At 39.8% G+C, this 23,876-nt stretch overlaps 1 protein-coding gene and 1 long non-coding RNA gene across 5 annotated transcripts in view; one reads left to right on the top strand and one right to left on the bottom strand.

Annotated features, from left to right (window-relative positions):
* LOC143105446 (NACHT, LRR and PYD domains-containing protein 12-like) overlaps positions 1-23,876 on the top strand; it is a 74,010-nt gene that overhangs the window by 39,556 nt on the left and 10,578 nt on the right. For 2 of the 3 annotated variants that reach the window (XM_076269434.1, XM_076269432.1), the window contains exons 2-10: positions 10,006-10,283; positions 10,823-10,860; positions 11,451-13,227; positions 13,472-13,645; positions 14,243-14,416; positions 15,896-16,066; positions 18,121-18,291; positions 21,678-21,848; positions 22,319-22,489. In XM_076269434.1, coding sequence (XP_076125549.1) covers positions 10,015-10,283; positions 10,823-10,860; positions 11,451-13,227; positions 13,472-13,645; positions 14,243-14,416; positions 15,896-16,066; positions 18,121-18,291; positions 21,678-21,848; positions 22,319-22,489 — 3,116 coding nt within the window. In that variant the 5' untranslated portion in view covers positions 10,006-10,014. The remainder of the gene's footprint in view (positions 1-10,005; positions 10,284-10,822; positions 10,861-11,450; positions 13,228-13,471; positions 13,646-14,242; positions 14,417-15,895; positions 16,067-18,120; positions 18,292-21,677; positions 21,849-22,318; positions 22,490-23,876) is intronic. The other variant, XM_076269433.1, reaches the window with a different exon arrangement.
* Positions 765-5,416, bottom strand: LOC143105441 (uncharacterized). Of its 2 annotated transcripts, XR_012983452.1 has the most exons (6): positions 4,836-5,416; positions 3,926-4,012; positions 3,697-3,783; positions 3,467-3,616; positions 3,142-3,218; positions 765-2,368 (listed from the first exon to the last, which is right to left on the bottom strand). It is a non-coding gene; the product is annotated as an uncharacterized LOC143105441 (long non-coding RNA). The 2 variants fall into 2 exon arrangements; XR_012983451.1 differs by lacking the exon at positions 4,836-5,416 and having other exon boundaries at positions 766-2,368; positions 3,926-4,809.

Below are 23,876 nucleotides of genomic sequence, written 5' to 3'. Positions count from 1 at the left end.
TCTCAAATTATTGCGTCTCATCCTATTCCTCAGGTCTTCACATCTGGCTGTTAAGTCCATATCACGGCGCAGCAGATATCTCATTGCTCTCTCATACCTTTTCCCATCGTCTTCTGCCGCACTAATGCGATCTTCCGCCTCTGTTGTTCTTGTCTCCAGCCTTCTTATTTCAGTTTTCAGTTCCTCCATAGACAATCCCAATTTTGGCTTATGCCTTAGACATGGCGTCACCGGAAGTCCGTTATTAAAGGATAAAATTAACTAACTGTTAGTAATGAAGTGTTAACTGCTTATTATGCACTGTTAATACCTAATAAGCACATGTTATTCTAAAGCGTTACCGTAATTATTTGTTGGTGCCACAAGCCTAGGCTAGATGACCATCTAAATCAGGGGTCCCCAACCTTTTATGTACCATGGACCGGTTTGATTCCCATTTTTTTTTACGGACCGGGGGGAGGGGGGGGGGGTCTCGGGGGTTCCATGTTCCATATGTGTTGTGCATGCATTACTTGAAAAGAACTAGCTCCAGTTAACAGTGAAGGTAACAAACTCTTAAAAATGTGAAAAACGTGAACTTGAAGAAGTGAAAATTGAACAAAATGAACTATGCAAATTGAACAACTTGAAGCTACATCTATCAAGTGTGAACATGCTTAACAAAATATGGGAACAAAACATGGGAACTAAACGTGCATTACGAATATAATCAGTGGGAGCCCTGTGCTTGTTTCCCTGCAACAAGTAGGTTCCACACAGTAAAATTGTCAGAGTTGTTTTCAACTCTAATAGAGTCGATTCTGACTCTGTCATAGAGACCCATTGGTCCCACCCCACAGAGAGTAAATTTGACTCTTCTCCTAGAGCACATTTTTCAGAGTTAAATTTACTCTATAGAGAGTTGAAAAATCACCAAGATAAACTCCACAGGGAGTAAAGAAAAATCTACTCTATAAGCCAACAACTCTTTCCAGAGTCATCTTAACTCTTAATGGGGTAATCTTAGTTTATCTCTATTCAGAGTTTATTCCCAGCTACTCTTGCTAGAGTCACCATTTTGCTTGTCTTTATCAAGCTCTACAAAATCTGAAGGACATACAGACAAATTATTGAAAATATATTTATTACAAAATATTAAGTTAATGTATCAATATACAATATAAAAAGTTTCATTTTTTTTTTCCTTTTGTAAATGCATGTACAACACATTTGGCATCAAATGGAACAAAGCCACTAGAACATAATATCAAGTTGTTGTTAGTGATACATTAGCTTACATACCAATTTTACTCACTCTACAGCCTGTACTGAAACATTCTAGCATCACCGACATGTTTAAGTCCACACATTCTAACAGTGAAGCTACACCAGGCGCGTAACTGAAGCATTACGTTCGCATAGCGTCTGCTGCAACAATTAGCTGCCACTATAATCAATGGCGGTAGCTACATCAGACGTGATAGCGGCGCGTACGTTCGAAAAAAATAGACCATTCATTTAAAATGAATTTTACGCGTCGCGAACGGAACGCTTCAGTTACGCGCCTGGTGTAGCTCATACCTAAGGTAAGATCCAATGGATGGGGCCTAGAAGAGATTTTCAAGATGACTTAAAGTATGATTCATTTCCTCAACACTTTGCTTATCACTCAAAAAACTGAATAGTTTCCTTAACCTGTATCTCATGTACAGCAGAATGCATAACAGGAACCACTGTATCAAAATCTACCGCCAAATCATTACTTCTGTGTTCACTACAGTTATTTTCCAAAACATGAACATTATTAACGCTATACTCATGTAACATTTCCAAATGTTTTCTAAAAGCCAGAAAATGTCCCTGAAACACCCAGTCTCACCACACTTTAACCTGAGTGTTCTACCGGGACACAGCCCATGTGGTGATTCTGCTACCTGGATCCTTTTTTGCAGTTCGATGCTGGAGGAAGAAAGACCTTTACTCTGTTTAATAGTCTTCTCTTTGAACATAGTTGACCACCTCTCAAGAAGGTTCGCTGAAATCTCACCAAACAGTAACACAGTCTTGCTCAATCTGATCCATTACATCCACGAATCGAGAGAATGTTGCAAGCATATGAGGTGATTGAGGGTCATGGACCATTTTTTCTGACGATAATCAAACGTTCACCTTCAGCCGCACAACTTCTTCATCAGAAGAATGCTTCATTAGAGATACCGCCTCTCTCAGCTGTTCTTCATTCAGGACTGGCTCGGGCACATCTTCAGAAGCTGGTCCTCCATTATGTTCATTGTGTGCTGGACTTTGTGGTTCCTGAAGCTTTCCTCTGAATTGTTTTAATGCGTCAGGCCAGGTACCCTGATCCGCTGGCTGGATCATAGAAATGTTCCTATAAAACAGTGTAAAGTAGGGTGAGTTCCAGCATTAAGGGGAAATCCAGCGATTTTCCAAATAGATCTCCATTTCTTGGGTCACCGAGTATGTAAAACGAAAACAATCGGTTTTACATAGCTCGAGTTGCTAAAGCCAGCAGCTAAAGCGACTGTGCAGCTACAGCGCTACACTCTGGGGTCATGAACATTGGGGCTCAGGAACATGCCCCTAGAGTGTAGCGCAGTAGCTTCCTGGCTGCAGCATCTCGAGCTAAGTGAATCCGATTGTTTTTTTGTTTTGTTTTTTTTCCCTGTACCGACAGCTCTCGGTGACCTTGAGAAATGGAGATCAATGTGAAATTCAGTGCACTGTAAACAATGTATTTGATCTTAAACAGATTCATTACAATTTGTATGCAGAAATACTTATGAAATGGTTTCATTTCAAGTTCAATCATTTAAAAGAGACAAATAATGCTGTTCATCTGGTGGTTGAGATGCTGGGATTTAAAGTCAAAAGTCAAGCACAGCATGACAAATCCACACACTCACATCTGTGCAAAATTATCTTTTTATATAGCTTTCGGTCATGGGCCTTTTTCAGGATTCCTGAAGAGGGTCTATGACCGAAATCTAGAATAGAAAGATCATTTTGCACAGATCTGAGTGTGTGGAATTTTTTTGAAGAAAAAAAAATACCTCAGTGTGGGTTTCAGTTTAGGTTACCTTTGTGTTAATGGGCAGCATAAAGATTTTACCAATATTTAACTAGGGAAAAAATGCCACTTACTTGCTCTACCCCATCATCTCCCTTGGGCTTATTTGGAGACAAGGCAGTGGTGTCATCTGAATCACATAATGCATCTACTACAAAGCAGATAGCAAAGGACAGAATAAATCAGTAATATAGTCATGTCCAGTACCTGTGACGGCTGTATGTCATGTAGTCTTTGATGGCTGAGATTTTTAAACACTAAATAGGCTCAAAGACGGACATAATCAACATCCACAAACCCCACAGAGTGGAATTCCATCAAAACAATGTGTTGCAACCGCTGTTGATATATTCACAAAACTTGTACCAAGTTTTAACTACATTCCATATTACAACTCACCATCATCTTCTGCAGGCTTCAGCTTTAATACACCACATTTTGGATCCTTCACCACATCTTCAGACATATAGTTGTCAATCTTCTGTACCAAACTCATCATACATTTTAGTCCAGCTTGGTGTTTGGCTTAAATATCAAATTTCATGAACACTAAAATAAAAATTAACAGAACATTACAAAAAAAAACTGACAATAGACTTAAACAATGCAACAATTGAATAAATCAGTACCTTGGTTAAATAAATCCTCTAGAGTGGCATCAGTTTCCACCATTTTAATGTATCTGGTCTGCCTGGTATTTAACTTTCACCAACATCCTGAGAAAACATAAAATTAAACATTCAGACAAAATCAACACTACTTTTAAAACAGTTTCTTAAAAAAAAAAACAGGTAACAACTATCTCAGTGACACTGACTAAACTAGTAAATGTGATGCAACAATTGAATAAATCAGTACCTTGGTTAAATAAATCCTCTAGAGTGGCATCAGTTTCCACCATTTTAATGTATCTGGTCTGCCTGGTATTTAACTTTCACCAACATCCTGAGAAAACATAAAATCAAACATTCAGACAAAATCAACACTACTTTTAAAACAGTTTCTTAAAAAAAAAACAGGTAACAACTATCTCAGTGACACCGACTAAACTAGTAAATGTGGCACGTGCACCTGTTGGCACTTTGCACTGAACACGTGTCTTCTATGCTATCAATGATGCACATTCAGCAATCAACACATGTCCTTGATAGTCAATTAATGCAGCTAGTTTTGAAATAACCAACTTGTGAAGGCCAAATTCATGCTTATGGATGCCTGTTTTACGTGAAACAAGCTTTTTGGTAGAGCATGAACTTTAAGCTAATTTGCCCTATTAATGACTGTTAATGTTAAGTAGCTAACAACAGTAACTGTTACCTCATTAAGCTAACCATAGCCTTTATTTGATAGCTGATTTGCATTATGCTAAGCTGCCAATGAGAGCTACGTTGGCTGATAGGCTAGCTGCTAACCAAGTCAATGTTGACCATTAAAGACGATTATACTGGTATCATATTTGGTTGAGTAAATATTAACATGATAAAAAAAACGTATAGCATTGTACAATACAGGAGCACGAATTGACATGTACCTCATGTTACACAGAGGTAACGTTCATGTTAACTTTCAACCTTCGTTAGCAGTTAACTTAACGTTAACGTTAGCCCCTGAAGGTCAACACATTTCAGAATGATATCTTGACCATACATTTACGTTAAGTTACACTCCTCTTTCGCATCACCGCTTATTGTTTATCATTTTCGAGGCATACTACGGAACATGTGAAATAAATCTCTAGTAAGTGTATTTTAGATGAACATCTACTCACCTTCAACTGCACTTCAGAGAGATTCTTCTAACCAGGCTCCGTCGCGTCGCTGCATTCTCTCAAATGGAAGGAAGTGGGTGATAGGCTACTAACGTTCGTCTCTGACGTGAGATGCCAGAAGGCACGTTCCGCCAGTTAGTAATTTGTCTGAGCCCTTACACACTTGCATGTAACAAACATACAATAATTATAATTATTAGTATTATTATAATGTTTGTCCGCTTTGACTATTCTTTGTGAACAGCTATAGGCTTGATAACAGAGACTCCGTTTATAGATAGCTTAGCAGTATTTGCCTATTTTACTGTAGCACATGCTAGCCTACAAACTTGCAAGTAATTTTTTAGTAGCCTAGTCCAGAAAAAAATCTTAAAGCTACCGAATGACTTTGGAATAAACCAGAAGTAAACACTTGATTTTTTATGAATAATATCCAAATAATAATTAGGCAAACATCTCCCAAGAAATTTCTAAAATGGCGTCCAAATGAGAAAATGAGGTGGATGATTAACTCTTGTGATTTTAACTCTGTTTTTTAACTAATATGCTAGAGTATATTTTACTCCAACTGTAGTAAATGTAACTCTATTAGAGTCAATAACAGTCTACTCTGTCATTTTAACTCTTGGATGGGGGTGATGGAAGACAGTGACACCCTCAGTGTGTTTGAAATGTCCAGTCGATTGCGCAATTTGGTCTTAGTTGCAGTCATTGCAGAAAACCCGGCCTCGCATAGATACGTGGTGGGAAATGGTAGCAACGTTTTCAGCGCTTTTACGGCTATCTCGGGATATTCTGCTTTGGTTTTGATCCAAAAACCCGCCAGAGAGGTTTCCTCATACACACTCTTAAGACCACCGTCATTTGCAATTTCGATCAACTGCTCTTCCTCCTGCGCTGACAAGTTAGGACTATTCGGGATATTGACAAATGGGTTGCGGACCCACTCATTGGTTTGCCGTGGATCTTTGGAGGATGGGAAGTAGCCTAACGCTTAAACTCATTTGAAAGCGCAACAAGGTGATCGCGCACCAGCTGCGAGAGAAAGGGCCCTGCCTCAGTCTCTCCCAAAACCCCCACTACTGTTTGGAACATATCAAATACACCCCGTCCCCACAAACCAAGCTTGGCTTTAAATGCAGCGACTTTATCTGCCAGTTTAAAGACAGTCGTCATTCTCCCCTGGAGTGACAGGTTGAGGTAATTAGCAACATATGCCACACAGGTAAGCGAGTTTTGACACCCAGTCCTCATCACTAAAATGTGCAGCGGTGACTTTTTTTCTGTAAGAAATCTCTGCAGCGGCTCTCGAACACTCTGGCCAGTGACCTGCTAAAGATGCTTGTTTTTTGTTGCTCATTCTAGCAGTTTAGCTAACTTTGTGTGACACTACCGTTCGCCAAGAACTGATCAAGTGAAGTGAGCTGACCTGAGGCTGCGCAACGCTGAAGGCAATATGTAAAGTGTTGAAGGCGGGACAGACAGACGTAAGAAAATAGACCTTGCAAAATGCAAACATGCGTGCAATCAAACAACTGCATATAGGCCTATGCCATGTAAAAACGTGACATTATTGCGAATTAAATTGAGTTTAGTTTTTTTTAAACTCATGTCGTAGGCTACGGCCTGGTTAGGAATGTCCCACGGCCCGGTACATATATACTAGGGGTGTAAAGATTAACCGATACGTATCGGTATCTGTTTTTAACGTGTAAGATACGGCTACATCGATACGTGAAGCCCCGTATCGGAAAAAAACTGAAATGAACCGGTCGTTATATCGATTTACTTGTTATGAATCGGTGCACAACCTTTTCTGCTCGCTCAGACTCTCATTTACGTTCCAAGCAGCGCGTTCATCCCACTTCCGGTTTTGAAACGATACGTGGCATGGAATTGTGGGTAATGCAGTTCGTTTTTGGTTACATTCATTGCCCAAAGTTGTCAAATGACCTCATTACCCATACATCTATTCCAACTTAAGCATGTGACAATTGCACTCGGTCGGCTTTTGTTTTTCGAAATCCAGCGCGAAATTAAGCACTTATAGCATTCCTAAACAGCAACGATAGTCTGTAGAGTAGCCTTACCTTTGATGAAGGGATTTCCTTAATGTTAAATAATAATTTGGCCCTTGATGCTAAAACGATGCATAAATTATTAGCCAATGATTTTGTTCATATTCACTCAGACATTTTAGGTTTCTGCATTAGGTCTACTGTTGGAACAAAATAAGCCCAGAGAGTTCATTGATTTGTAGGCCTATTTTATTCTTGTAGGGTAGGCTAGGCCTATATGAGAAAAGGCCAAGAGTGTCTTAAGCACTGTTTTATTTTATTTCGGTATTGTCTTACCTCAACAAGGCTACAGCTCCATGAAAACAATCAGATATAACTCTATAAAATCTGTAAAGTCTAACAATGTATTTTTATGTTGTATTTGGCTGCTGTGTTTGACTGAAATGTAGACTATTCTTTTTTCATTTCAATACAGTATATGAAACAAACCTCAGTTTAGATAATCATATTCACACATTTTGTTGCCTAATTGACAACCATGACCATGATAATTGATAATATAAAATGAATGTGCACCTTGAGCAAATTATAAAAAATCTTTCAGAATGTTTTCCATTCTTGAACTGCATCGCATCGAATCGTACTGAATCGTTTTTTATAAACATGTATCTTTTCTTGTATCGAATCATGCCCATGTATCTAGATGCGAATCGTATCGTCTTTTACATGAGAGATTCACACCCCTAATATATACCCATAATCCCTACAACCAACTCAACAACATCACTGAACATAAGCATTGAAATAGCACCTTTAGTTGGTGAAATGGTTCCATTTCCATGCTTAGGAACCTATGTGGTTAAAGCACCCTTCAGAGTCTTTTTTCTAAGAGTGTATTCAGTTGTAATCAGTTGCAATGCATTCAGGGTCCTTTTCTGTGATGACAGCATCTTGTAAAACAAACTCCTTATTATTGACAGTTATTACACGGCCCTTCATAATGCTGAAGAATGTTCCATTTACTTGAATGGGCCTTCCCAAAGTTCGGTGGCCTGCTATTTCTCGATAACAGACCGTTGCTAAGTATAACAGACCGCCGTCAAGGAAAATGTGTTTTGTGCTTCTAATTCATGTCTTTCATATCACTACGCAAGGACTGGAACTTCATTCAAAAGTGAAAGCAGACGGTTGATCAGCTGTGTTCTAAAAGAATGTTTGATTCAAGTTCAGCTTGTGTTGTTGCAAACTATTTGCTTCTCAGCAAAAGCCACGATGAAACGTAACAAATAAGCCATAGCCTAGGCTAAAGAGTCAAAACATGGGGAGTTTATTGTTTCATTTTGGCAAGTAGCCGTGTAATAAGTGGGATAATGTATAGACCGCCGGTCATTATCGGGAAATAGGTCCCTTCATGAACTTTGTTCATGTATAATCTGTATAGTGCTTTACATTGTCAAATTAATCTTACTATGTCTCAATTAATTTTAATCAAAAATGCCCTCATCATCCCCCTCCTCCGCCTTTGGTGCCTCCCTATATTCTAGCTGCAGTGTATATCCTTAGCAATATGTAGATGCAGCATATTGGGTCTTGAAATATCCACAAGAATATCAAGAAATAGAATATTCATTTTGTTTTATCCAATATTGTGCAGATGTATAGTCCATCTTATACACACCCATTGAACCAAAGACAAAAATGCAAAAATAGAGACTTTTGTGTAATTATTCCATATTTTGAGTAGTCCTTTTACATCAGAACCACTGGCATAAAATCAAAATACCAATAAAGAAACGTCAGAGTGTTACCTTTCATTTGAGACCATGATTGTGCTTCTACACCAAGGGGGTTCATATGCAGTAAGCCTTTTATTGTCAGTATGCATTTTGGGTAACCAAAAGTGTTATGGGGAGTCTCAATATGGCATTTTGCCAAACGCATGGACATTCCTTTACAGATAACTGTGTAATCTACTCATCTTTTCTTCTATATCCATCTACTTTTACACACAGCTTCACAAGACGTGGTGCTAGGGCTCAGTTGTGGGCAGCCGTGGACCACTGGTTAGCACTCTGGACTTGTAACCGGAGGGTTGCCGGTTCGAGCCCCGACCAGTGGGCCGTGGCTGAAGTGCCCTTGAGCAAGGCACTGCTCCCCGAGCGCCGCCATTGTAGCAGGCAGCTCACTGCGCCGGGATTAGTGTGTGCTTCACCTCACTGTGTGTTCACTGTGTGCTGTTTGTGTTTCACTAATTCACGGTTGGGTTAAATGCAGAGACCAAATTTCCCTCACGGGATCGATCAAAAAAGTATATATACTTATACTATACTTATACTTTGTATTTCTCAAGTGACTTAGAGGGCTGAAATGTGGTCAGTTCAAAGATGTTTGTAACCCGGTAGAAAGAAAAACACAACAACATTTTAGCCTCTGTAACTCTGTGCCAGTACATCATACATTAATTGAATGCTTGCTAAGAAACTACAGGACCTCAGCTTTCTCAAAAGGCATTTGGTAGGCCAAAATAGGTGGGAACAGTGCCCTCTGAAGTAGGCACAGTGCAATGTCGGAGGGAAAACCTAAATGGCCCATACCAGATCGTGTTAATAATGTTGAAATATGGGTGTAAATTAATGGCGCACATTTTTAAGTGTAGGGTACAACACTTTTCAGAAACCAACACTTTTGTTCCCATTACTGTGAGATGAAAACATGATTTTACAAAATGTTTCCGTCTGATCATCCTGGATTTGCTTCAAACTGTATGTCAATAATGTCACTGTACCTAACAACATGCAAAAGTGTAGTAGTATCTTCCTTACTGCCTTATGCCTTAGTAGTATTTTCCTTACTGCCTTAAAGAGCTTACAAAGTTATTACTTTGTAATGATTCATGCTAGATCCTTAGAACTTTCAGGGATTGATCAACACTTAAGTGTCTTCTAAAATAATTGTCTAACAGTTATGGCTTCCTGAAAATTGTATATAGGAACATGTGGAGTAACTTGTGCCCACAATATCTTCACACCAAACCACATCAGAGTGTTCCTTTAAGGGGCTAGAACTTCAATAGTGATAAAGACTAAATGGGCACCGTGGCAAACTGTCTAGACCCCTCAGAGACCAACTATCTGTATGTGTCTGTATGTCAGGTGAACGTCATGGCTGTGAACTCTCTGGACCTGCTGCTCGTAACTCTGGATGAGTTGGAGACTAAAGACCTGAATCGGTTCAAGAAGTACCTGTCTTACTCTAAGGGGATCATGGAGGGATTCCCACATATTCCCAAAGGACAGTTGGAGAACAGTGACGCTAATGATGTTGCCTCTAAGATGTTGGAGACCTATGGGGATATAGGCTCAGTGAAAATGGCTCTGACCATCCTGGGGAGGATGAAACTCAACAACCTTGCAGACAAACTAGAGGAGAGGTACAGTAGATATACACAACTCAAACACAGTCACACATACACACACAGGAACACACAGACACAAGCACACACACACACACGCACAGGTCCTGAATGGGACACTTCATTTTACCAGGAAATTAAAAGTTCAAGTGGCCCTTTATAAGATAAGATAGAATAATTGTCTCCCAAAGTTATAGAGTCCAGGGCAGTGTAGGAAAAAACTTACAAACACAAGCTGACATCCCAGAACAGCACTAGCCCTCTTAATAAGTTTGTTCAGTTTCATCCTGTCGGCAGCCGAGATGCCGCTTCCCCAACATACTACCACATAGAAAATGGCTGATGCCACCACTGAGACAGGCCCAAAATGTTCGACCCACCGGGAATCCTCTCGAAGCTCCCGATTAACCACTCTTGGCCTACACACACACACACACACACACACAAGCACTATACACAACAGTATTTCCCCAGTACTCTGAGAATATTATGTCATATGTATTTAAGTGTATGGTTTAAATGCATTTATAATGAATTTGCATGGTGTTCTTGACAAGTTTCTCCAGGGATGTTGCAGAGTCAAGAGAGATAGATGGTGAGACTTTAACGCATTCTACACCTACCTGTACCTCATGTCTGAATACTTTAACACATTCTACACCTACCTGTACCTCATGTTTGAATACTTTAACACATATTACACCTACCTGTACCTCATGTTTGAATACTTTAACACATTCTACACCTACCTGTACCTCATGTCTGAATACTTTAACACATTCTACACCTACCTGTACCTCATGTTTGATTACTTTTCACTGAGTGCACTTGAATGAATTCTTATGAAACTTTTTACTTTTTGTATGAGACGGTGCAATTGTTCAAGACTCAAATAAGGAAGATGGTTAAACTTTTATAATGACACACTAATGAAATATGTACAGAATAATTATGATGCAGTAGTTATTTATAACTTAAATATAATAATTCATCATAATTATGATCATTATGGACATAGATTCAAGTTTTTTCCATGAAACATCACTTATCATAAATTAAAATACACAGTTTAAAAAAAGTAAGTACATACAGTAAATGTATTATGTCATGTCAAAAATGTATGTGTGAATTGTTCTAGCTGAGTACAGTGGATTGATTTCTTGTTACGCTTCTTTTTTTTGGTAGATGCAATTCTACAGGAAGTCAAAGCAAATCACAAAAAGTGGATGATGGAGAAGTTTGGTAAGATTTATGAGTGTCTTGAGGATGGGAAGAACAAAACACTCCTGAGTAAGATCTACACGGACCTATACATCACAAAGGGAGAGAGTGAAGGGGTGAACACTCAACATGAGGTTCGCAGGGTTGAAACACAATCAAAATTCCAAAGGGCAAATGAAGACAAAATCAACTGTAATGACATCTTTAAGTGTTTACTGGATAATGAGGAAATCCGAACTGTGATGACCACAGGCATTGCTGGCATCGGAAAATCTGTATGTGTGCAAAAGTTCATTCTGGACTGGGCAGAAGAAAGGGCACATCAGGATGTTGATTTCATATTTGCACTTCCATTCCGTCAGTTAAACTTGAAACAAAATGAGTCATACTCTCTTCACAAACTCCTCCATGACTTTCGTCATAAGAATGAAAAGAACATAAATCCACATATGCTTGGAAAGTTGAAGATCATGTTCATCTTTGATGGTCTGGATGAGAGTAAACTCTCACTGAATGTAGAACAAGACATACATGATCCCTGGAAAACTGAGTCAGTGGATGTGTTGATAATCAACCTCATCAAAGGCAATCTACTGCCTAATGCGCTTATTTGGATAACCTCCCGACCAGCAGCTGTCAAACAGATCCATCCTAAATACATAGACAGGTGGACAGAAGTACAAGGGTTCGATGACCAACAGAAGGATGAATACTTCAAGAAGAAGATTGAGAATCCAGCAAAAGCGGACACAGCCATCGCTCACATTAAAAGGTCAAAGAGCCTCTACATCATGTGCCACATCCCTGTCTTCTGCTGGATCTTAGCGTCTGTGCTTCTGAAAAAGATCAGTCAAACCAACACAAGTGACTTGCCTCAAACACTGACTGAGGTCTATATCTGTTTCCTGCTTACTGAGACAAACAGGAAAGCCCAAAAATATGACGAGAGCGTTGAACGAGATGATAAAAAACGTCTGGAGTCCAACAAAGAGGCAATTTTGAAATTATCTAAACTAGCGTATGAAGAACTGCTGAAGGGTAATATCTTGTTTTATGAAGACAATTTGAAAGAGTGTGGCATCAATGAAGAAGACATTACATTGTACTCTGGTATGTGCTCTGAGTTCTTCACGAGTGAGTGTGCTGTCGACCAACATAAAGTTTATTGCTTTGTGCATCTGAGCATTCAGGAGTTTCTGGCTGCGTTGTTTGTGTTTCACTCCTTTGTGACTAAGAACACAGAAGCCCTGCGACAATTTATCTCACAAGAATCTCTTTCCAACCTTTCCATGGCTGAGTTTTTAAGAACTGCAATAGATAAATCCATGCAGAAGGAAGATGGACAGCTGGACCTTTTCCTCCGCTTCCTCTTGGGCATGTCACTTGAGTCCAACCAGAAACTCCTACAAGGCCTTCTGACACGCACGGAGAGCAGTTCAGACAGTCTCAAGGAAACAGCCGGAAATATCAAAAGAATTCTGAGTAAAGACACAAATGTCCCTGAAAGATGCATGAATCTGTTACTCTGTTTATTGGAGATGAAGGACAATTCCCTTCATCAGGAGATTCAGCAGTACATAGACTCTGGAAAAGAGCTCTCACCTGCCCAATGTTCAAGTCTGGCCTACATGCTTCTGGTGTCAGAGGAAACACTGGATGAGCTTGACCTGGCTAAGTACAAGTCATCAAATGCGGGTCGTAGGAGACTGCTTATAGTGGTGAAGGCTTGTAGGAAATCACGGTGAGTAAGAATAGCAGCTTTGTCATGCATTTGAATCTAAATTATAATATACTACAGAGCAAGAAAATAGCTACTTAATACTGGTGTTGTATTGTGGTATAGTGGTGATGTAGACTGGGTGAACCCAGCCTGATCTGCAGGCATTTTTTGGTCTGGTGATCGCGAGACTAGTGGTGATGCAATATCTTGTTAAATTTAGATCATTAGCAATAACCAATCTGCTACATGTGTTATGTTACTGCAGATTGGTTGGTTGTGAGCTTGAAGAAGAATCCTGTAGCGTCCTAACATCTGCTCTTCAGTCCGAAAACTTCCTGTTGAAAGAACTGGACCTGAGCTCTAATCCTCTGAAGGATTCTGGAGTGAGGTTGCTGTCTGTTGGGCTGAAGCATGCTAACTGCAGGCTGGAAACACTGAGGTTAGTGATGTGGTTACAATACAGTATGATGAGGTCAATAAAATAGTTGTGGTCAAAATTACTCCAAGACAACTGGTGTGAGACTGCAGCTTTATTCTCGATACTGGGAGCATGTTACCCACAGCAAATGTCAAGTAACAATCCCACACATGTGTGGGTGAAGCCAGTTCTTATACCCTTAACACACACACACACACATACATGACATGACGACACACCCAACAATAATCCATCCATCCAGTTAGTATTAACAGAGATAAGGATGTGACAAAACCCCTTAACCTTCTAATGGCCTAGGTATGTTTGTGTCCTTGGGGTGAAGAGAATCAGACACCCTAAAACAGTCTTCTCACTCTCTGGAAATTGCCACAGAGGGAGACGGATGAAGGGAACCATTTCCTCATAGCACATGTGCATGGTTAAACTAAATATTTCAGTTAATGAGAAACCTATATAAATTTGTTTACTATATCACACCATTATACCACATAGTAACTGCAAGCTACTTAATACTAGTGTTGTATTGGTGATGTAATATCTCATTAAATGTAGATCATTAGCAATAACCAATCTCCTACATGTGTTATGTTACTGTAGATTGGTTGGTTGTGGTCTCACAGAGGAATCCTGTGAGGTCCTAACATCTGCTCTTCAGTCAGAACACTCCCTGTTGAAAGAGCTGGATATGAGTTCTAATTCTCTGATGGATTCTGGAGTGAGGCAGCTGACTGTTGGGCTGAAGCATACTAACTGCAAGCTGGAAACACTGAGGTTAGTGATGTGGTTACAATATGATGAGGTCAACAAAACAGCTATAACTGTAGGCTACTTAATATTGGGATTGTATTAGAGGGTATAGTGATGTAATATCTAGTTACCGTGCCTGTTGTGTGAGTCACTCACTGCACGTAGTTGTGAAATAACACTGACTGCACAGAACATTCCATTTTTTCAGACTTGATACCCTTGTGACACAAAAAGGCGTGGTTATGCTACAGGACAGAAATACAATATACCCACCATTGTAATCGGAGACATAGCCCTTTGAAATGACACATACCATATACTAATATATGTAATCTCTTCAAAATTCAACCCCCCCAAAACACAGAAATATCAGTTTGCCAAGACCCGCCCCCCCCCCCACACACACACACATTTCTGTTGAAAATGGACAAAAACCTAGAGTGTATGACATATTCACAATTGTATCCTCTACAGAACAGCAGAAAAACAGAATCAATTTGTCACCTTTTGTTCAAAAGTTATGATACATTTATTAGCCCTTTGCAGACGGCACAAAACATTCCGTTTTCCTTACTTGATGCCCTTAAGGCTTATTGTGTGGCCATGCTACATGGCAGAGATAAAATATACACATCATTGCAATGGTGGACTGGCAATGTGTGCGTTTGGGAAAAGTCCAGAACGGCTGTCCATCCGACGGCCGTCGACTGCCTGGCTCAGTTGCTCATCGCCACGTAGGGCTACTGTCTTTCCACATAAATATGTGACATTCAGGCTTAATTACAGCTATCAGTATGTCTATGCTACCAGTTGTCATTGTCCTCCAAAAAAGTAAACATTTGCAGCATCGCGTTTACAGTGACACTGTAATTTACAGACCATTACTGTGAGTTTTTAAACATTAATTTATGAAGAAATGCTGTTTTACTTAAATGGTGCATTGTCACTTTAAGAGCATTGAGTCTTTACGTTCTCATAATGCCCTTTTGCCAGATCTTGTTTGTTTAAGCTACATTGATGCTCCAGATTCCGCTATGTAGCCAAGATGGCATCTGTTGAGGGCGAAAAGTGTCCACCGTTCCACACTCAGCCGTTATGAGTTCCCTCCGGGGACTAGCAGGGCACTTCGTGTCGTCGGAATTTTCAGTGTGAATGCACTCATGCACTCAAATTAGGTATTGGAAGTGCAGAAGTATGCCATCTGAGACAAAGCCTGTCTTATTTGCTGTTGTTAAATTACTTTAGGGTCATCACACCAACTCCTACAGATGGAGGTACTGTATCAGCACCTGTCTTTTTTTTTTTTGTGAACTTGAAAGGACGTGTAACGTTTTGTAAAATTATACAACGTGTCACATTCTGGAGTTCAGCTTCTGTCTATCAGACTGTAATTGCCACTGCATACTGCAGACCTAAAAATTGGTAAAACCCTTTTATTTACATCTACTATCCAAACACCTTGCATAGTATTTTGTCATATAATATTGTCAAACTCTTTTGCAGACTTGCTGATTGTAAGATCACACATAATTCCTGTGAGATTGTGGTGTCCGTTCTGCAGTCAACAAACGCCCTCATAAAGCTGGACTTGGGTGAAAATGACCTGGGGGATTCTGGAGTTAAGCTTCTCTCTAAGGGACTATCTAGTCCCGACTGCAAACTGCAGACATTAAGGTTGGTGCAGACCATGCATTTCCTGATATAATTTTGTATTTGTTTGTGTACTTAATCTTTCTTGTTAATAATATGTGTGATATCATGGCAGGGTTTTTTCTTTGAAGCAGGTGGGATGTATAGCAGAGAACTGCCAAAACGTGAAGCCGAGCAAACAGAAGTTTTATTTCAGAGCAGTCTTTAAGTAATAGTCCAATGCAAAACATTCAATCCAACTCAAAAGATGCCTGGGTAGCAAACAAAATATACCTTCACAAACTCCAGAAAATAGGTGTTACAATATCGGTCTTCCTCTACAAACATCCACGTTCCTCTGTGCTCTTCCATGTGCCATGTTCCTCCGGCTCTTCCAATCGCCTGAGTTGGGAGAATTCCCAGTGAGCTTAGAAACAGGCATGATATTGTTGTTTATAGGCTATCAGTTCAGTTCTGTGTGATCTCAGCCCCACACTCTCACTCCCAGCGGCCCCTCCCCACAGACCTGGTAGCCTTCTAACGAAGCAACAGCTGTGATGAACGGTCATGAAGGTTCACCTGAGAGTGGCCTACAGAGCCTTACTGAAAGTTTTAGATGGATGGTGGCGACATCCATTTAGTTGCCCTGGACTACGCTCCTAATAGGAATAGTCCCAATAAATACCTTGAAGCCATCCTTAATCAATCAGAGTCGCTGGAACACAGCTGCCACTCCAAGAATTCCTGCGTACTTGTGGCCCGACTTCATAGAATAAAAGCCTACACTGCTAGAGCAAACTTGAAATAAAAAATGTTTCATAGGCTATGTTTATTTGAGTTGTCATGATAACATATTGTAAATGTTGTGCAATACAAGCATATTTAATGTTATTTAATTAATTAATTAATTAATTAATTAATTAATGTATCACATCTTCCACTGGATATTATATATTTTTTCTGCCAAACAACTACATGTCAATCTGACCAATTTCCGGCTGTAACTGGCTAAACTCTGCTGCCATCTTATTATCATAGCTTGTACAGATAAGCCAGTACCAGAGACAACAAGGCAAATGTGTGTGTCATGGTGTGCATGTGAATGATCTCTGCACTGTTAGTTAAGGGTCTCTTGATTTTTTTTTGCTATTTATCAGGGCACATGGGAATACTATGACACCGTCAAACTATAACCTTTGTAATTTCCCCCATTCATCCTCTATAAAGAGGCTTAACAGTACACTTGTAATACCTTTTTGTCCACTGGTGGTTGTTTTGGTGCTTTTTTGAGTTGAATGGAATGTAGTCCTACCTGCAAACAATGTAAGATATAGATTAGTAAGATAATAGGCCTATGCTGACTGCATCAGTACTCAAAGTATTCTAAAATTTGTTTTAATAGTCCTAACTGTATTCAAGTCATATTTCTGGGACTATTTTCTTTCACTCATTCAAATTAATACAAAGACAGCAGAACTCACAGGGAAATTCTATGGAAAACTATGTTTTATGTGACATCCATAATGCCAATAAAATGTGATGGTATGGTATGATGTGAATGATTACATGAAATTTGAGCATTTGTTATTTTTGGCTGAAGAATGTACATGAGAAAAAATGCACAAAAAATGAATGTTATCATTAACATCATACAAATTCCAAGGCATTTCACTGGCGTTATGGATGTGACAAAAAGTCCATTTTCCGTGGAATTGCCCCACACAGTTCTCCAGTTTTTCCAGCACTTCATAAAACTCTCATAGTTTGAGAACTTTCAATTATTTGTAGGATATTGCTTGTTCACAACTTGTTAGCTGTGTATGCAAAGACAGTTCAAAATTTTAAATAAAACATATTTAAATATGTTAAATATTTAATATAAAATAAACACTGCTTACAATGGTGTTAGATTGCAATAGCCTATGACTAAATGTAATGGATTAATATTCAAGGCTATTACAGTTGCTGACATACTCCGATTCTCTGGCCCTCTCTTATAGCCAGGCATAGTGAGCTGGCCCTCTGAAGAAAAAGTTTGGGGACCACTGGTGTAGACAGTATATCTTCCATTTGTTATCTTTTGTTGTGTTCTTATGCAGGCTTGCTGACTGTAAACTCACAGAGAAATCTTATGAGATGGTGGCTTCAGTTCTACAGTCACCAAACTCCCTACAGCAGCTGGACTTGAGTGACAATTACCTGGGGGATTCTGGAGTTCAGCTCCTCTCTAAGGGACTGTCCAGTTCCAACTGCAAAATACACACATTAAGGTGGGTGCAGACATTTCTTTGTAGTCTTAGGTCATGTCCACACAAAGACAGTTTTTGTTAAAACAGTAAAGTTTGTTATCGTTTTAGCCTTGTTTCCACACGACCACGGGAATTTTAGGTGACCAAAAATTATACTTTTTGAAAACGAGTTCCAGGTTTTTTTTTAAATTCCGGTTTGCACTTGCTGTGTGGACAGCAATCAACATTGGCGATGAAGACATAGCCCCATTACCTCTGACCCTTAAACCCAGCTGCACTCGACCTGGCACTCATTACAGTATTTCCTGGTAATACTAGTTTTCATACATGACATTAGCCTACCTAGGATTACACTCAGTAAACACCACAATCAACTGCTGTGCTGTGCCAATATCTTATCATGACTTGGTGAACAGTGTTTTCCCTAGGCTATGTGTTTTCCCGATGCATTTTACTGTCAGTGACTGATGTGAGATAACTAGTCAAAGGTTATTAGGGCAGTGCCATTTTAGTTTAAATTAATTTGTGCGTAGTGCTGGTGTCTTTCATTTCTTTCACATGTCTCACAACATACTGTAAATAAATGCATTCATAGTCTAGTGAAGTCAGAAATGAACCTGTCTACGTCTCTTAGAAACCATGTTAGCCTACATTAGATGTACACTCAATGTGGATGCACGATTTGATACATGGCAAAAACTATTGACTTTTAGCAAAGGTAAATGGCATCATAGAAATGTATTATAATGTGGTAAATGAACTTAGTTGAACAGTTAAATTGAAAACTCAGGTTGAATTTCTCACGGAACTGCTGCGGAGAACGCATAAGCTGTATAAAATAGGGAGAATGTTTTTGTGTGAAGCTCTGCACCGCCAGGTACCACATAGGCTACAGGCCTGGCATAGGCCTATGCACTACAGTGTTTTCGCTCGTTTTCACCTCTTCGTGCAGACGCAAGACTTTTTTTTTACCAGTGTCGATAAAGGTGTGAAAGCGGCAAGACATGTGTAGACATAGCCTTAGGCTAAGTCCACTCTTCTGAATCTATTTTGATACAGATTTTCGGAATAATGATAATGTACTTAGGGTTTTTTATTATAGTTATCCGAACATTATTGGAGGAAATGCTTTTTTCAGGCTATGTTTTCGATGGTAACCCTTTGTCAGTCAATCGTGAAAGTAATTAACTGTGTGTATAACTGTTTTGTCGTTGACCATTGGCACCGCCAGCTGTAATCCTGTACTCACTGTGCGTAAATTTTTTTCATCACTTTATCATTCATTCATTCATTCACTATTAGGCCTACAACAATAAAAACATCTTGAGTAATGTGTTGATTGAAACATGCTTCGCGAATAAACGATAGCCTGTTTGGGGCTAAAAGAGTGGACTTCTCAGCATAAGGATACATTAGAAGATGATGATTGGTGTAAACCTTGTCAAGACATGATGAGAAATTCTGGTGCTTAAAAACGACGTTCCATTTGCCTTATTCACCCGGAGGCCAGAACGAGGCTACATGGTACACTTGACATTACACCTCTGTCCAGCAGATGGTGGTGGTAACGCACTCCGTTTGCAAACTGCCAAAAGAAAAAGCTCACCGACAAAGAAGGGTTCGCTGGCCTGTTCTTCTTCAGTAAGTTTTTTTGGCTGGTGCCTGGCCACACGACATCTTCATGAAAATTTACCACATAACCAAGATACATTATTCCCCCTATAATGAAAGTGCAAGGTGTAGCAGTGTTTCCTCTAGGATTTTTTTAAGCAGTGGGGGCAGGCCTGTCCGAACCCCCCCCCCCGGCTCACGGAACTGACAACTGACACTTCGCTGCCACTTATATGTATTCACCTCTATTCACACACAATGAGACATTATTTTATGATTGAGCAGTTGTGATTGAGCTGTATATTTGGAGAATCTACAACAGGTCTGCACAATGAATTTTGAAAGGCAACTGCGACGTCTGCCCCATTTCTGATACCGTGGGGGAAGAAAATGAAACCGTGGGGGGCCGCCACTACCAAGTCAACATAGAGGAAACATTGTGTAGTGATAGATGTTGATTTTTACTTGATGCTGCATTTAGATTTCCTGACACATTAACGATTCATATACCAGTAGGCAAGTAGTCCTCTTTAATTTATGCAGTTTGTTATGCTTTTATGTTAAAAAGAATGCATGCCAAATATTAACCTTCCAGATGATAGAGCAGACATAACATTCTAAATGAGTAATTTTATATCATGGGTTTCCCCTAGAAATTTGTCCAGCAGCAGTGCTGTTATGTGCAGGAAGCTGTTACCAAGCCACACTACAGGGATCCGGGGACAAGGCCCCTCAAAAGAAATTTAGAATATTTTAACATTTAAATGCATCAATCTGGTGCACTTAAATTCAGAGGTAGATGGAAATATTTCTGTGTCCGCCTCCTTGTTGTCCCTGTCAGGGTTGCCATGGTGTGGACACCTCAAGGCAAGGCAAGATACAATATACCATTGAAGAGTGGGTATGGAATAGTGCAATATCAGTATAGACTTTTAAGATTTAAATATACATATAGTACAAGGCGTTCAGTGCAATGATATTGTGTATTTTGTAATTGTAAAATTGAATTATACATGAGGTAGATGAGCAGAACAGTGTTGATTGACTTTGTTCAGTGTAATGGAAGCTGTCTTTGTGTCGGCTGGTTTTGGCGAGCAGTGCCCTGTATCACCTACCAGGAGGTTGAATAGGATGTGAGGGGTCTGCAGAGATTTTTGCTGCCCTTTTCCTGACCCTGGACCAGTTAAGAAATAGTAAAAAATAGTTTAGGTTATATTTCAGCAGTCCATGAAATTATGCAGAAGCGGTCACCTGCAGCTAGTTAAGTATAAGTATATATACTTTTTTGATCCCGTGAGGGAAATTTGGTCTCTGCATTTAACCCAATCGGTGAATTAGTGAAACACAAACAGCACACAGTGAACACACAGTGAGGTGAAGCACACACTAATCCCGGCGCAGTGAGCTGCCTGCTTCAACGGCAGCACTCGGGGAGCAGTGAGGGGTTATGTGCCAAGGGCACTTCAGCCGTGGCCTACTGGTCAGGGCTCGAACCGGCAACCCTCCGGTTACAAGTCCAGAGTGCTAACCAGTTGGCCACGGTTGAACTAACTGTAATACAACGACCACATACTATATCTTTCTTTTTCAAGACTATCTGGGCCACCCATATCTGGGAAAGGCTATGTGATTTGCATATGTCTTAGGTCACGCTTTTTATCAAGAAATCATTTGCGTCTCATTATTATTTTTTTCATATTTTTCCAGTAATGTCACTCGGAAGCAGGGCCATGCAGCCGAACATTAAACAAAAGGGATAATCATAATATTTGATCTTTTCTCATGTTGTTATGCAGACTTACTGACTGCAAACTCTCAGAGAGATCCTGTGGAATTGTGGCTTCTGTTCTACAGTCACCAAACTCCCTGATAGAGCTGGACCTAAGTCACAATGTCCTGAGAGATTCTGGAGTTTACCTTCTCTCTAAGGGACTGTCTAGTTCCCACTGCAAACTGCAGACATTAAGGTTGGTGTAAGGCCATGCATTTCCTGATATTTTGTATTTGTTTGTTTCCTTAATTGTTATTGTTAGTAATATGCTATGGTGACAGTGAAACAACAATATATGCAAGTTGTTCAGCTGAAGAATTTATACGACATTACAGATAAACCTCAGCCATCATTTACAGATAAGCCGGTACCAGTCAACAAGGGCAATATTGGCTGGTGGCGAAGTTAGGCCAATATATTGTTCAATGCACCCCTACAATTTAGCTACATCACCTAGCACTACATCGTAGTAAAATCTATCAGGTGTGTGTGCATGTGTGCTTGTGTGCGTACGTGCCTGCCTGTGTGCATGTGTGTGTGTTTGTGGTGTTTGACCAGTGTACACATGAATGATTTCTGCACTGTTGGTGAAATGTCTCTTGATTGTGACTGTGTAAACACTATATCTTCCATTTATTCATGTTATCTTTTGTTGCTCTTATGGAGGCTTGCTGACTGTAAGCTCACAGATAAATTGGGTGAGATTGTGGCATCAGTTCTACAGTCACCAAACTCCCTGCTACAGCTGAACTTCAGTAACAATGACCCGGGGGATTCTGGAGTGCAGCTTCTCTCTAAAGGACTGTCAAGTTCCAACAGCATACTGCAGATATTAAGGTTGGAATAAGGCCATGCACTCATTTCCTGATATTTATTTTATTTGTTTGTTTGTTTAATTAGGCAAATATTGGCAGACACCGTTGTTAGGACAATATGCCATTCATTAGATCCCTACATATACAAGTTATCCACATTACATCTTATTAAAACCTTTTAGATTTGTGTTTGTGTGTGTGTGTGTGTGTGTGTGTGTGTGTGTGTGTGTGTGTGTGTGTGTGTTCTATGTCATTACAGAAGAATAATGTCTCCTGATTATGTGTTTTGACTATTGTTACGGCCGGCTCAAAGGCCGTAACATAAAATGGAGACGGAAATCAGAGTTTATCAAAAATAGAAACATTTATTTCAATAAATAATAATTCGGATTAATGCCACATTCACACCAGATCCATAGTGTGTACGTTCCATCACAGCTGTGGCATGGTTGTGTGTGTGTGTGTGTCCATCTACGCCTAGCAGACAATGGGGTGTAAATGCTATTGGAGTTGGTGTCTCTGTCTATGTCTGTGTAAGAATAAGCAAAGTGAGACGCGTTGATGCTCTACCTGACTTGGAACCTGATAAGAAATGGTAAACCAAACTCAAAATAAAAAAATTGAGTGATGAGAAAAGTAGAATTTTAATTACAAATGTAAATAAACTATAATATAATCCCCGTCATTATTGTTATAAGCAACACTGTCGTCACAACCACAAATGTAGCCTACATGCGCACAGTTGGGAGATTACTCTCCTCCTCTAGCACATCCTTGTCTTCCTCTTCATCCAGAACCTATCCTACATGTCCATGTGGTCCTTGAGGTCATGTTTGCCAATTATCTGGAGCTCATCAGCAGTTGGCTGCTTCCAACCCAGTTGTGTGTACTTCTCTCCCTCCATCTAAAATAACGCGAGTACAAAACACAAGCCTGATAAAGGTTGTTTAGTTTTATTATAGCCCAGGGCCCAGTCCCCGAAAGCATCTTAAGCCTAAGAGCGTCTTAAAGTCCCTCTTACGAACGTCTTAAGATTTTCCGACTGTTTCCCGAAACCATCGTAGCTTAAGAGCGTCGTGAAAACACTCGTAGATCTACGAGTGCTCCAGAGTTGTCATTACCGGCTAAGAGCGTCTTAACAGTTCTCACTGAGGTCACCAACAGGACATACAGAGGAATTACAACTTAGAATACATTATCCAATTTACGTTCCCATTCTTTATTGTGTTTACCTGTGATGAATCAGATTTTAGCGTGCAAAACAGCATAGCCTACATTTAATGGTCATAATAATGTGATGAAAAGCGGACACAAATGCAATCAAGTTATGAAACGAGACGTTGCCATAATAGTCTGCCATTATCTTTGCTAAGTGAGGGCTATATTTTATTAGGCCTATAAAGGTACAA

Source organism: Alosa pseudoharengus, unplaced genomic scaffold, assembly GCF_046254945.1.
Source record: "Alosa pseudoharengus isolate Yale_2024_CS ecotype anadromous, Long Island Sound unplaced genomic scaffold, YU_APseudo_1.1 YU_APseudo_1.1_scf_56, whole genome shotgun sequence".
In the NCBI taxonomy this organism is placed as follows: Eukaryota; Metazoa; Chordata; class Actinopteri; order Clupeiformes; family Clupeidae; genus Alosa; species Alosa pseudoharengus.
This window is presented reverse-complemented; position numbering and strand designations above follow the sequence as displayed.